The 12,453-nt window shown below is 47.3% G+C and overlaps 1 protein-coding gene across 3 annotated transcripts in view; it reads left to right on the forward strand.

Moving 5' to 3' along the window:
• The window catches only part of OPHN1 (oligophrenin 1), a 76,363-nt gene that overhangs the window by 15,642 nt on the left and 48,268 nt on the right, over positions 1-12,453 (forward strand). For all 3 annotated transcript variants that reach the window (XR_003253544.1, XR_003253543.1, XM_026066130.1), the window contains exon 2: positions 7,993-8,088. Coding sequence is in view for 1 of the 3 variants with exons in the window: in XM_026066130.1 (XP_025921915.1) it covers positions 7,993-8,088 (96 nt within the window). In the remaining 2 variants the exon portion in view is untranslated. The remainder of the gene's footprint in view (positions 1-7,992; positions 8,089-12,453) is intronic.

Raw genomic sequence — 12,453 nt, forward strand, 5'->3', positions numbered from 1 at the left:
CGACCGTCTGTGAGCTGTCGGGGGAGTCCAGCTCACGTGTAGCCTTGCGCGCTGTGAACATGTAAAATCAGAGCAGAAAGGCTTCACCCCGCGTCCTGTCGTCTGTGCTTGCTTTTGTTCCCTTTTCTATATGAATGTGTCCATAGGTCAGTCATGTCTGAAAACCAGGATATCCTCACAACATAATACAGTGTAATGTTTTTTCTTGTTACAAATGGCAAGTTTATAATCGGTAGGTTTTTTCATCTGAGTATTAAGAAAATATACCAGGGAGCTGAGACAATCAATTGTTCTTGAGATGTGTAATCTATTATTGCTCCCCTTACAAAAGAAAAGAATGAACCATCGCTCAGCTATAAGTCACTAAAAGCTTTATGTACCGTAACAATTGCAAGAGTCAAATTCACCCTTAGAATAATGCCAGTTAATGAATGCAGCTAAAAGGTGAGGGCACACTTGGAAAATCCTTACAAGTTGCTGTGCAATGTTGGGAATACTTTTTAGAGCTTTTTGGTTTATAAGCTGTACGCGAGGAGTGTCTGGTTCAAAGTTGTTCTGACATTCATCCAAGGTCTAGTTTAATGCACTCTAAAAATCACTGGAAAGAATGACTTCAGTGTGCTTGGGATCTGTGCGTTAATGCCAGGGTGCTGTCCTTACCACTGCAAGGGACACCACCAGTAATTGTCACGCTGAGCATTATTTTCACAGATTTCTGTCCGTTTTGCAATGACCATTAACTACTGAGGAAAAGCTGGATTTTCAGCACCTGCAGTGTTGACTCTATTTTCCTGATATAAATGTAGATGTGTCCACAGTAATATTTGTACTCGCCAAATTGAAAGATTAATGTTTTGGCTGCCTACTATTTATTACATTTTGTGAAGGTTCTCGCAATGTCACAGCAGGAATAGACGTACGTTCACCTCCTGTCAAGCCTTATAAAATGGTCGCAAGGTGACATTTTAGAAAGCAGTTGAGGATTCTTGACCAATTAATGAGGAAGAGACTTGCATTAAAGCAGTCTTACAGCCTGCTAACCAGGTATTTAGAGGATCTGTTGAGCATAAAAATGATGATAAAATTTTAACCATTGGCTCAAAACGATGGGAGGAGGAGGCAGCAGCAAAGGTTCTTCTCCTGGTATCTCACAGCAATAAGAGCGAGTCTCTGCGGACTGAAAGCTGTGACGTTCCTTATAGCCTGCAGCGACAGGAGAGGATAGTGTCTGGAGTTGGTGCCCTCCAGAAAAAAGCTTTCCATATAAACTGATAGCGATTTTACAACAGTCCCTTTTACTAGCCTTTTTCCTTCTTTTTCCACTGTTCATTCTTCCACTTGTTAGAAATGAATTGAAGCTCAGGTTTTGAATAGCTGCTTCTAGACGACCCTTGCTTTTCCACCTGGGGTGCAAGTGAGACAAGGCCACTGTGAGGGAACCCGCCTGAAAAATAAGAGGGAAAAATCTGCCTCAGTGGAGATACCACAGGCCTGGAACGTCTTCATCTTATAAAAGCAGTATGGAGTGGCAAGTTGGGATAGTGGCTGTGCAAACTCACTTCAAGTCACCACCAGGAAAGCCTGGGTTTCCCAGACACCAACTTTGCTAGAGTCAAGGGTGAGATTGTCTCTCAAAAAGAAAAAAAAGTTCCTTTCTTTTGTCTCAAACAAAACAAAATCTAGTAGGGCTAGACTAATTACAGGGTTCATATCTTTTTCCTTTTTTTCACCATTAAGCTAATATGTGATGTGGTTTATAGCATGTCTACCTGGATTAACTTCAGCTAGAAACTTGGCAAATAAAGTTTCAGGCCAGACAACTTTTAAAAAGGAAAATGTAACCTAAATCAGTTATACTGTTTCCTCTTCTGGTTAAAAATATATTGTGTTTGGCTTTTTCAGATCCTTCTCTGCTATTGCCCTACCCCCTATTTCTATAAAAAACAAAAAAAAAGGAAAACAGCTAGCCAAGGACCCTTCCTCTGGTGCTGGGACTAGATCCTGTGCTGACACACAAGATGGAAAAATGATGTATGCAACCTCTCAGTCCATGCCAAGCTGTCATGAGTATGATTTCCATGTTCAGCCAGAGTTTTCCCTGACTCGCAGGAACGTGCTAGGAACTGTACCTGGTTGCGTGTCCTGGCCCGCTCCCCAGCCAGAACCCGTGGAGAGGGACTAGCACGCAGAGCATGGCCAGGACGGAGGGGAGCGTAGCTCTGCAGAGCAGCGTGACGCCTCGTTACCTGCGCAGACTGGTGGGGACGTGCGCTGGGTATTGGTTGGGGAAGTTAGCGGAGACGTGCATGGGAACTATCGGATTGAAGGTCGCTCTGGAAAAAAACACTAGGGCATGATATRCGTTTGGTTAGGGAGAAGTACCTGGAAGGTGTGGTGAAAATAACAGCTGCATCTTAGGTTAAAGGTGTGTGTCCAGCCGAGTTTGCTGAAGTTGGCTGTTTCCCAGGTGCTGAGAGAGGGCGACGATGTCTGGGAAGTTTCTGCTGTTTCTGCTCAGCCAGGTGTATGCAACCAGTTCTTTCACATGACAACTGTGCTGCTGCTGCTGAGTTTGTCGCCTCCAGCGCAGGTGGACCACTGAAACACCTCTGGAGCAGAAGGCCTCGGTGCTTAAGGAGCAACATCAGATGTCTGTTGACTTTCAAAAGGAATTCATCAAAGACGTGTCGCTTGGTCAGGACAGGAGCACAGACCTGTTAGGCATTTACCTGAACTGATTTGAAATTCACCCACTAACAAACTTAATYAAGGTATGAAGACTGGTGAGAGACTGAACAGCCGGCAATGAAAAGCTTGCAGCAAAGAAGACACGGTTTGCATGGGGAAGAACAAAGATTTGCCTGAGTAAGAACTGAATAAGAGCCTCCGGGTTTAGCCTTAAGTATGTGAATAAAGTGAATTATTTAGGGACTGAAAGTGAGTTATTTGCTGAGGTTTTCCATCAAGTTAATGACATCATTCTGTGCTAGAGTTCACCCATTTATACTCTCTCTCTCAGGCTTTCCTAGCAGCTGGTAGTTAAATAGCTACATTCAAGCTTTGAATCTATCCATTCAAGAACAAAGTTTTGACCCTTCCGAGGAAACTGCTGAACAAGGCTTTTCACTGGAAAGAAGAGATTCTGTGCATTTTTAGATTGCACTTCTCTCATGACTTGGGACTCTCTCTTGGCTATGTGAAGCAGGCCTTTCTTTTCCGTCCTGGGTCGGATTTTCACTGTTGTCCCCAAATGCTGCAGTTTGCTCCGAGGTTTTGAGAAGTGTTTGGCGTGGTCCTTTGGCACTTGGAGCCTGGGGACAGGTTGCTTAGGAATCCGCCAGTGAACCCACACAGGTCACTTTCTTTTTTTCTTTTCTGAACTTCCAGCCCTTTTACTCATCCTCTGAGGATATTAGAGCTGCAACACCCTCTTGGAAATTATTATTCTACTGGCCTCTGCCCTCTTGTTTTGAATGTGGAGGGTGGGAATTTTCCAGGGCAGAGTGAGTTCTTCTCACGACTGCAGTTATCCAAGAGGCTCTTGTGGCCCGAAGGGCTCCAGTTAGAAGTCAAGGGGAATAAGAAAAATTAAGTAATTGCTTTGGCCTCTAAGCGTAGAAAAGGCTTATGAGAAACATATTAAAATACCAAGAATTTCTGCTACTCTGTGACACTGCCGATGGCCATATTATCATCTCTTCAGTACTTTTTAATTTCACAATAGAATGGAGTAAAATTCCTTTCACTTTACCGAAATTAATGAAGCATCAAAACAGATAAAAACGTTCTCCATGTCCTGGAGAGGTTTGTTTTGGCTGTGTTCTGCTTAAGGTCTTGCATCTCCCTAGAAAAATCGGCATGTGCAACTGAAGGCTGCGGTAGCCTTGGTCCCTCTGTTGCATCTTTTTTAAGCTCAGAACTSGGCTTTCTCACGAGGGGAAGAGGGCTTTGCTTTCAGAGGGAACTGCAGTCTGTTGGCAAAGAAAGGTGCACTGCTGGCTTGCCAAGTCTCTGCTGCTGTTTCCCCCTGCCCCGCTTTGCCATGAGTGAGTACGTGTGAATTTTTGATTCGGAGAGCAAGACCACCGCTCCGGCCAGCCCGCGTGAAGAACAGCAAAGGTGCTGTCGGGGGGCAGAGGGGACCCGTGTCCAGCCGTCCCTGTGCTGCCTGCACCACGGCTAGGAGAGAGCAGGCTCGCTTTACCGCTTCTTCTTCGGGARGACTCATTTCCAAATGATTTTATTCAATTCAATGTCATCACATTTTTCTCTCATCTTAACGGCAGCAGTGTTTCAGAAAATCCTGTGTTTGCRGCCATGGTGATAAATTCTTTTGTCACTGACATTGCAACAGAAAAGAGCAAATAAAAATATACCCAAATCACTTATCTTCTTCATGAAAGGCTCTGGGTTTCTTGGAAAAAGTGAAGGAGAAACTATTGGAAAGTCAGCTATCTAGAAGAGAGAGCCTTGGATAGTCTTGGCTCTGCCCTCAGTGACGGTGGAAATCCGGGCAGTGTCCGCAGCCCGCTGCAGAGCAGCGCTGGCCGGGTGCCGGGGGATCCTGCCCGTCCCCAGCCGGCAGAAAGCCGGTGTGGCCTCGCGAGCAACGAGGGCTGGATGGGGCAGGACGCGTGAAGCCGCTGGAGAGGAAAACCCTGGAGCAATCACATGGAAGGAAACGGGCCAAGAACTCCTCAAAATCTCTCATCCTTCGCACCAGTCGTGTGAAGTCGCACAGTAAATTTCCTCCCACTGGCAAATGCAGCCTGCTGCCTTTGATGCATCAGTGTCGCCCTCCTCGTTTCACAGGTGGGTGAACAGAAGATAAGGGGATTGCACAGTCCGCCTACACGATAAACGGAGCCTGTGCCAGCTCCGAAGTCCCACGCTCTCACACCAGTGAGGTTAGAGTTTAGTCTCCTGCTGTTGCACTCCAGAATTTTTAGACGATCGGGGCCCTAGCTCACGGGATCACTGCTCCCGTTTGCTGGGAGAGATAACACGCAGCGTGCAACACAGAGAACGGAGGCAGGGAAAGTGGAGGTATTTTGCAACAAGCATATTCTAAAGGTTTCTGAGATATGCTTTACTCTTAAGAAAAACATTTCCTTTGCATCTAACTCTTCTTGGTGACTGTAGACTAAACAGAAGCAACGCGAGCTAGCACCACRGTGAAGGCTAAATCACCAGATAACCAGCTGGCTCGCAGGATGGCACAGGGGAAGGAGCTCGGTGGGAGGTAACCAGCCCCTAATCGAAGTCCCTGCACGGCTGCCCGGTTTCCTGCCCCAGCTCCTTCCTGCTGGGGGGGGAAGCGGTCCTGTCTTCGGCTCGCCTAAGGGTCTGGGGGAGACGGGAAAGCAAATAATTTGTTTTGATTTGGATCCCTGACAAGGACAAGAGGGATGTGATTGTGTCAGCTGTGCTGCTCAGGCCAGGACAGCGGAGGAGCCAGGTTCTGCTTTAATTACTGCATCCTCCTCATTTTCTGCAAATTCCATGTACGGTTAAAGCCRAGGGAAGCGAATGTCCCTGGCAAAGCTGCCGTAGGTGGAACCGAGGGTGTCTGCTGAGCTCTGTTTTCTTTCCCCTCATCGGTTAGGGTGACCATTGACTTGTGAAGCTGCAGGCAGCGTTTTCTTCTGATCATAGACGTGGGAAATTTCTTAATCTTTTGCTTTCTGATGAAACATAAAGAGAAGCGGGTTGGATGAACATACTCAGTGTGTTCCCTGCTGTCTCCTGTTCGGAGTGAAACGCGTGTCCGGAGAAGACGGCAGGGCAAAGAATGTGCACTTCTTCACTGAAGGGTTTCGGAGCGGGAGGTTTGTCTTTTTACTGCCCCCGGATCCTCCATCCCAAAGGAGAGATGCTTTGGAGACCGCAGTTCTTTGAGCAAAGAAAAATGTTTAAAAATTAATCATCTTGTTCTCTTTTTCAGGCTAGAAATGCATCTATTGGCCTGCATTTGTGCAGACGTAATTCTTCACTGTTAGGTCACTTTTATGCAGACCTCTCATTTTTTGGCCATTATTTTCCCCCAGATTTTAACAACTGGTAGAACTGCAAAGTGATTTTGTATATATGTCTTACGTTTTTTAAAAAACAGATGTGCACACTGGTGCTGTCCTAGAGCAATCTTTCCTCTGGTTTTGCAAAGTAGGGGAGCAGGATCTAGCTGCGTGTTATGATCTGGTCCTTCACATCGTGCACATCTGCAGCTTCCAACGTTTCAGAGAGCTTAAACTCCAGTGCACCTCCACAAGGGATCCAGTCTGGGACTCTGACTATAGTTGCAGCCCAAAATTAGGGAAAATGGCAAAGTAAATTGAAGTCCAAAATTGCTCTTTAGCTTTGTTTTACTGTCTACATCCTATTCCCTGTAGGTCGGGAAGGTTCAGTCTTTCTGTTTCTGTCTCACATATTTGCTGTTGGAGAAAGATTATCATCCAAAATAAGRTTGTAACTTGGTATAGGAAGATGTGATTGATTTGGGGCTGTCACACGTGCTTTATATTTTATTTTTTAATCCCWCGGAACAGTACCAAGACCTGTTACAAAGCCCTGTCTTTCCCAAACTTCTCCTGTCCCTTGCTTATTTTATGGCTTGATGGCATGAAAGACAAAACACAGAAGTAGTTGTGCTCCTGTGCAGATACATACACACACTCATGTGTGTTCCCACATTGCCGGACGGTGTCTTCAGCAGGACATTTGTATGTTTTGCTTCGTTTCTCATTCCCCTGCTGCCATCCCGGTACCTGCTGTGTCCGCACAAAGCGCAGGGTTTTCTGCCCTCCTCCTCCTCCTCCTCCTCCTCCCTCGCTCCCGCGGTCTGGTGCACACGGTAAGTCTGATCTGGGCGTTTCTCGTGCGTAGCACGGGGGGCCCAGGCGCGCTGCACCCCGCCGGGACCGCGGCGGGCGCCCGCGGGGACGGCAGGTCTCGGCCCCGGCAGCGCGGTGAGGCTTCAATGTCTGTGCTTTGCTCTTTGCCGGTGGGAGAAGGATTTGATCTCTCTTGAAACCAAGTGTTACCTGTAGCTTTCACAGCTGCAAYTGAGCAGGTTAATCTGCTGTTTGGTTCTGTTCTGTGTTTTTACTGCCCCGTCTCTGTTTAAAGCCCTCTGCCAATGTAATCAGACAAATTTACAACAAAGGAGCCACTGACAGAGATATAAAGCAGCCACACAGGATGCAAAGAGACAAAGGATTCTCTTGGCTAGAAAATTCTCTGGAAAGTCCAAAAATAATTTGGGCTGAACTACCAACCACCATCAGGAACATCAGGAAGCTTCTTTGCTTCAAGACTAAAAGTTTCTTCACCAGTGGGACAGAAACAGGTCCAAGGACCATCTGCAAATGCTCTGAAGAGCACAGCTTGAGCCTTCAGGCTTATTACATTCAGCTGTTTCACTGTCTTTTCTTAAGGCCTGTTTGCTTGTCTGTGATGCCCTTGAAGAGGGACAGTTGCTCTGAATCTTGATTTTTGTTGTGTCGTCTGATTCTACATATTTTTCTCCTATATAATCAAAAAAATACTGAGAACACGAGTAAGCCCGTCTGACAATCTCCGTGCTGAAACGAGACACGCTAATGCGTGAGCGATATTCAGTATATTTACTTCTCCAAAAACGTCCCCAAAGTGGTGCTGAATCCTGCATGAGAAGCTGGAGGTCTTCTCGCAGGGGAAGGGCGTCTCTCCCTGCGCTCAGCAGGACGTTAGGCGATTTGATCAGTTCCTTGTGGTGCATCCATCAATGCTGCAGAGGCAAGTTCAACAACACGGAGGAAAAAACCCTCTCTGTGTCCTCTGTTGGTTATTAACATTGCACCATTTTCTGAAGTGCTTGAAATTAGTGATGACTCTGGATTTCTTTTTAACCACGTCAGTATAATTTTTTTCCATTCAAGCTATATTTCCTAAAAGTTGCCGCTTCTTTGTAACAGTTGCAAAAATACACAGCCTTTTTGCTCTGTCCTTTTCCAGGTTACTCATCGGCAGTACAGAAATTCTCCCAGACTTTGCAGTCCTTTCAGTTTGACTTTATTGGTGACACACTAACAGATGATGAGATTAATATTGGTAAGTGTTCTTCTTTTTGATGTAAACTTTCAATTACTGAGAAAACTTCCCCTTCCTAGGAGTTTGCCTGCATTGATGTTTCTTAAACAGAATCGGGAGCCGGGTTTCTCACGTGCCAGTCAATATGCGTCATATGTTGCATGCAGTAAAAAATGCTATTTTGTAGTGTGTTTTACAAAGCTGAAGCTTTCCTGGGTAGAAGGGAACATACCCAGTTCAGCGGTTAATTTTGCCGAGCTTTTGCGCGGCTCCGACCCTCCTCCGTGCTGCCGGGCTCGGGAAGGACGGACGTGCAGCGTGTCAGCAGTAAGCTCCTCGGTTGCGCTGTCCCCTGGGCGACCTCCTCAGCTAATCGCAGCGCGTCTCTGCCGCAGGTAGAGTGGGAGTAAGAATGAGTCAGAGCGCTTGGCCACGTGTCCCGAACCAGATGGACAGCGCTCCCAAAGCTAAATTTGCTGCACTCAAAACGTATTATATGTAAAAACAAAGCAGCCCCCACACTATCCTGAAAAAGATACCAGGCTGCAAACTGCCGGGAAAAGCAAATTGCTGGATGTATCATTATATGGAAAATAACTCTAAATCTCCACCTTCGTACGTGGGGAAGTCTGTGGCACATGGATCTTTCCTGCTCCCCACGCATGTTCCAGGGTTAGAAATCCATGTATTTTACTTCCCTGCCAGTCCGATAGATTCTGTATGGGTTAAACATCTGCCAACTGCATCCAGGGAGTGAAAACTGATGGACAAAACATCCTAAACCCAGCATTTTTAAAATTAATCCTCCTTTTGGATTAACTATTGCTGTTAAACTGTCAGCTTGAAGGGTGAGAACTGTCCCTGTAGTGACACTGATGGAAGAAGGCTTTGGAAAACAGGCAGGAATTCCTCACTCTGCTGGGCAAAAAGCAGGCTCCGGCGAGCAGGACAGCAGCTGCCCAGCAGCCTGCATCAGTCATGCAGGAAAGCGGGATAACCTCTTTGGCTTTGGAAATGGTGTGACCGAGCCTGGTTTTACGAAGTACTGGGAGGCTTCTGCTCTGGGCTGAGGGTGATTGTGCCGGTGGGACGTTAGCCGTATTGCTCCTGCAGAATGGAAGTAGAAAAAAAAGTGTTTTCAGTCTTTTGTTCAGCAGTGGCCAGAAGTGTAGCATTGCTGATGTCAGTTTTGTTAGCCGTCCTTGAAAGGGGAAGGAAGAAAAACTTGTTCTTTTGGTTATTTTATTTAAAGCAATTTAAAGCAGCTTGTGGCTTCCTCTTCAAAAACTGATTTCCTTTATGGAAAGCTTCTAGGTGAAACCTACTGGAAATGAGTCAGTCTCCAATTCTAATGGAAATAGAGGTATTGAATTTCCAAACTCATCTGAATAATGGTGGGGAAAAACATAGCATTATAAATTAGCCCTACTGGGAACGGAAGTATTTGAAGCAAATAGCCACCCAAAGAAATGAGCATCTCTTTTCGGTGAGCTGAGAAGGACAAAGCTCCACTTAACGGTCCCGTGCGAACTGCAGCCTGTTTGTCCACACCGCTGCAGTGGTTGCAGAGGAGAGAAAAAGGAGGCCCTCGGCCGGCCGGGAGGCTCGTGCCACCGCTGCCTCCACTCCCGCGGGTGCCTGTCGCGCGGCCAGAGAGCCTCCGTCGCCCAGGAGGCTGGCGGGCGCCTTCCCCAGCGCTCCCCCACCGCGGAAATGCACTTAGTTTGCAGGGGAGGACGGCTAAAAATGACAGGTTTGATACGAGGGGGTCGCGGGTGGAAGGTGGAGCAAGGAGAGGTTACAGCAAATGTAAAGCACTGGTGAAACAAGTGTGTCCACGCTTCTGTTTTTGTTTGGGCATATTTGTTTTGCTTTTTCGAGAAGAGATCCCTGCTCACCCAGTATGAAAAGGTCTGAATTGTGTTCCTCCTCCTCCATCAAATCCTGTAGTATCTCCTGGGGCCTGAGCTGCTCTGGAAGCCTCTTTTATTCCTAAAATAGGAGCAGGGCATTGACATCTCCGTAGCAGCTTTCATCTCTTACAAGACTTCTAAAAAATCAAGACGCGTGAAATCTGTGTGTGAGCGTAGGAGCTGATCTGATGCACAGGGTATGGGAATGAAGTATAAACATCTACAGAGCACTTCTCACCATGCTTCAGGGAACGTGTTTGATCTGTAAATATAGCTAAGAGCACGCCTTCTTCTTTTGGCGTAGGCAGACAGCAAACTGACCCTCCTGCACACAAAGTAGTGACTCTGAATGCCTCAAGTGTGAGTCAGGAAGCCAACGCTGCCTTGATGTTGTCTCTCGCAAGCAGCGCTTTCCCATGGGGACGTTTGAATGTTTGAGACACATCCGCGTTGCATAATAATATATACAGTGTAGGCAAATGATCCACTGCCGTGGGGCTCCCGAGCAGACTGCCGTGGGAGGAGTGGAATACGCAGCGGCTACCTCCCGCCTGCGACAGCTTTCCGTCTCGGAGCGCGTCGCTGCGTACGGAACAAAAACGGCCTCTCCCCCGAACGCACGTCTGCRTCGGCTGACGGTCGTGATCTCTTCTTGCATCGCTCATGCAAGGTCCGAATGAGCAGTTCCTTTGGAGGTGAACTGAAAAGGGAAATCAAGTAGCATGTTTGTCTCTCCCGGGCGCTGGAACGCGATAATCTGTGCTTTGAGTCTGCCAGCGCTGCGGGCGCGCTTGGCCCGTGCCAGCACCTCGCTCGCAGGCAGGCGCGGGTGGGGGCAGGCAGGTGGCTGCCTCCAGGGAGCAGCTTGCCCGCGGCCTCCGTTTCGCCAGGCGGGAGCCCGCTGCTGTGGACCCAGGCCGTCCTGTGCTGGTCGGCCCCAGGGCTCCCGGAYGCTTCTGGCTTTGCAGCACAGATAGAGCCCACGCAGGCTGTTTGCAGTGGGAGGATATATTCGGTGAATAACTCCATTACTGCAGCCAGGAAATGCGTGCCTGAATCCTTTCTGCAGAGCAAGAAAAAACAATCTAGTGAGAATTCTAGGCACTAACGTTTTTTCCCGCAGCTTTAGGGATGTGTTCTTTATCTCTCAGTAATGACTCCCTTCCTGGCTCAGGCTCCTTGCGCTTCACTTCCCAGTGTCTGTGTGTGTACTTCGGATTTCATGCTGTCAGGGGTAAACATGGTGAAAGTTAACATATCAGCCCTTTGGAGAATATAATAAACAGCCAGGACGCTGCGTGTTCAGGGCTCTAAAGCCCTCACCCTGGGAAGAGAACTCGAAAACTACTGACTCATCAAGAAGGTTATATTTTGGTGATGGCAGCCGAGCGACTGCATCACGAGGTTGTGGTTTTTCCCTTTGTGTCTGCCTCGGCAGCTGCAGAGCGGATCCTGTAACCCGGAAAGCTCTCCCTCCCTTGCTGTGCAGCAGCTGCTGCAGCTGGCTTTTAGCAGGAGGACAGGTAGTTCTCCCAAGGTACCGCGTGAGGATGTGTTCGCCCGTGCGTGGGGGGTTAGCTTGCAGCTAGGGCAAAAAAAGCCTTCAGTCTGCCATACCTGTGCCATAAGCTATTGCTGTATCCGCCTCTGTAGGCACGATTTCTTCCCTTCTGTATTATCCCTGCCAAGCCACGTTAATCAGAGCTCTGGTGCGAGCCAGGCTCTTCTGAACATTCTTTAGTTAATTCTCAAATATTCTTTAAATTGCTCAGGAACGGATCAAGTGCTGCTGCATACTTTGCTGTAAGTGTGGAGCCTGAACCTGAACTGCAAACAGAAGAGGGAGTAGGAATTCCCATGGATCTTACACAGAAAGCCCTCCGTATTTTATATACGGAAGTGTAAGGCTGAGAGACCCTTAGGATCRAGGCTACACTGCTGCTCTGAACAGGATCAGCTATGAAATAAGCAGGTTGCTCGTTCCCAGGAACTGGAATGTGTTAATTTATATTGTTAAGCTGTGAGAACGTTTCCCAGCAAACTTCCGGCTGGTGCCAAGTACGTCTCGCAGATAGTTCCCAGCACCCTTAGGCAGTTAGATTATGCCTGGCAGGTGTTTTGTACACAGCCACWTTATGTGCGTAGACAGATGTTTGTCCAGCCTGTTTTTCAGATATGGAGAACTGTGATTTCTGCACTTCTCTTAAATATTGTGTTTCAGTGCTGTTAGTGCTCTTACGATGAGGAAGGTTTTCTCCTGATAGCAAACCTAAATCTCCTTTGCTGCAAATTCAGCCTGCTTTTCTGTGTTCTGTCCTTTGACGGGCAGAGAGAGCAGCTGATCATTCCCTTTAGGTAATAATCCTTTTTTTGTATGGGAAGATTATCAACTGCTCCGATTTAGTCTTTTTTTTTTTTCAGGCTAAACAAACCTTACTGTTTCAGTTTGTTTAAGGAAAGGTTTCATAAATTT

This window comes from Apteryx rowi, unplaced genomic scaffold, assembly GCF_003343035.1.
Source record: "Apteryx rowi isolate R43461 unplaced genomic scaffold, aptRow1 scaffold_24, whole genome shotgun sequence".
Taxonomy (NCBI): Eukaryota; Metazoa; Chordata; class Aves; order Apterygiformes; family Apterygidae; genus Apteryx; species Apteryx rowi.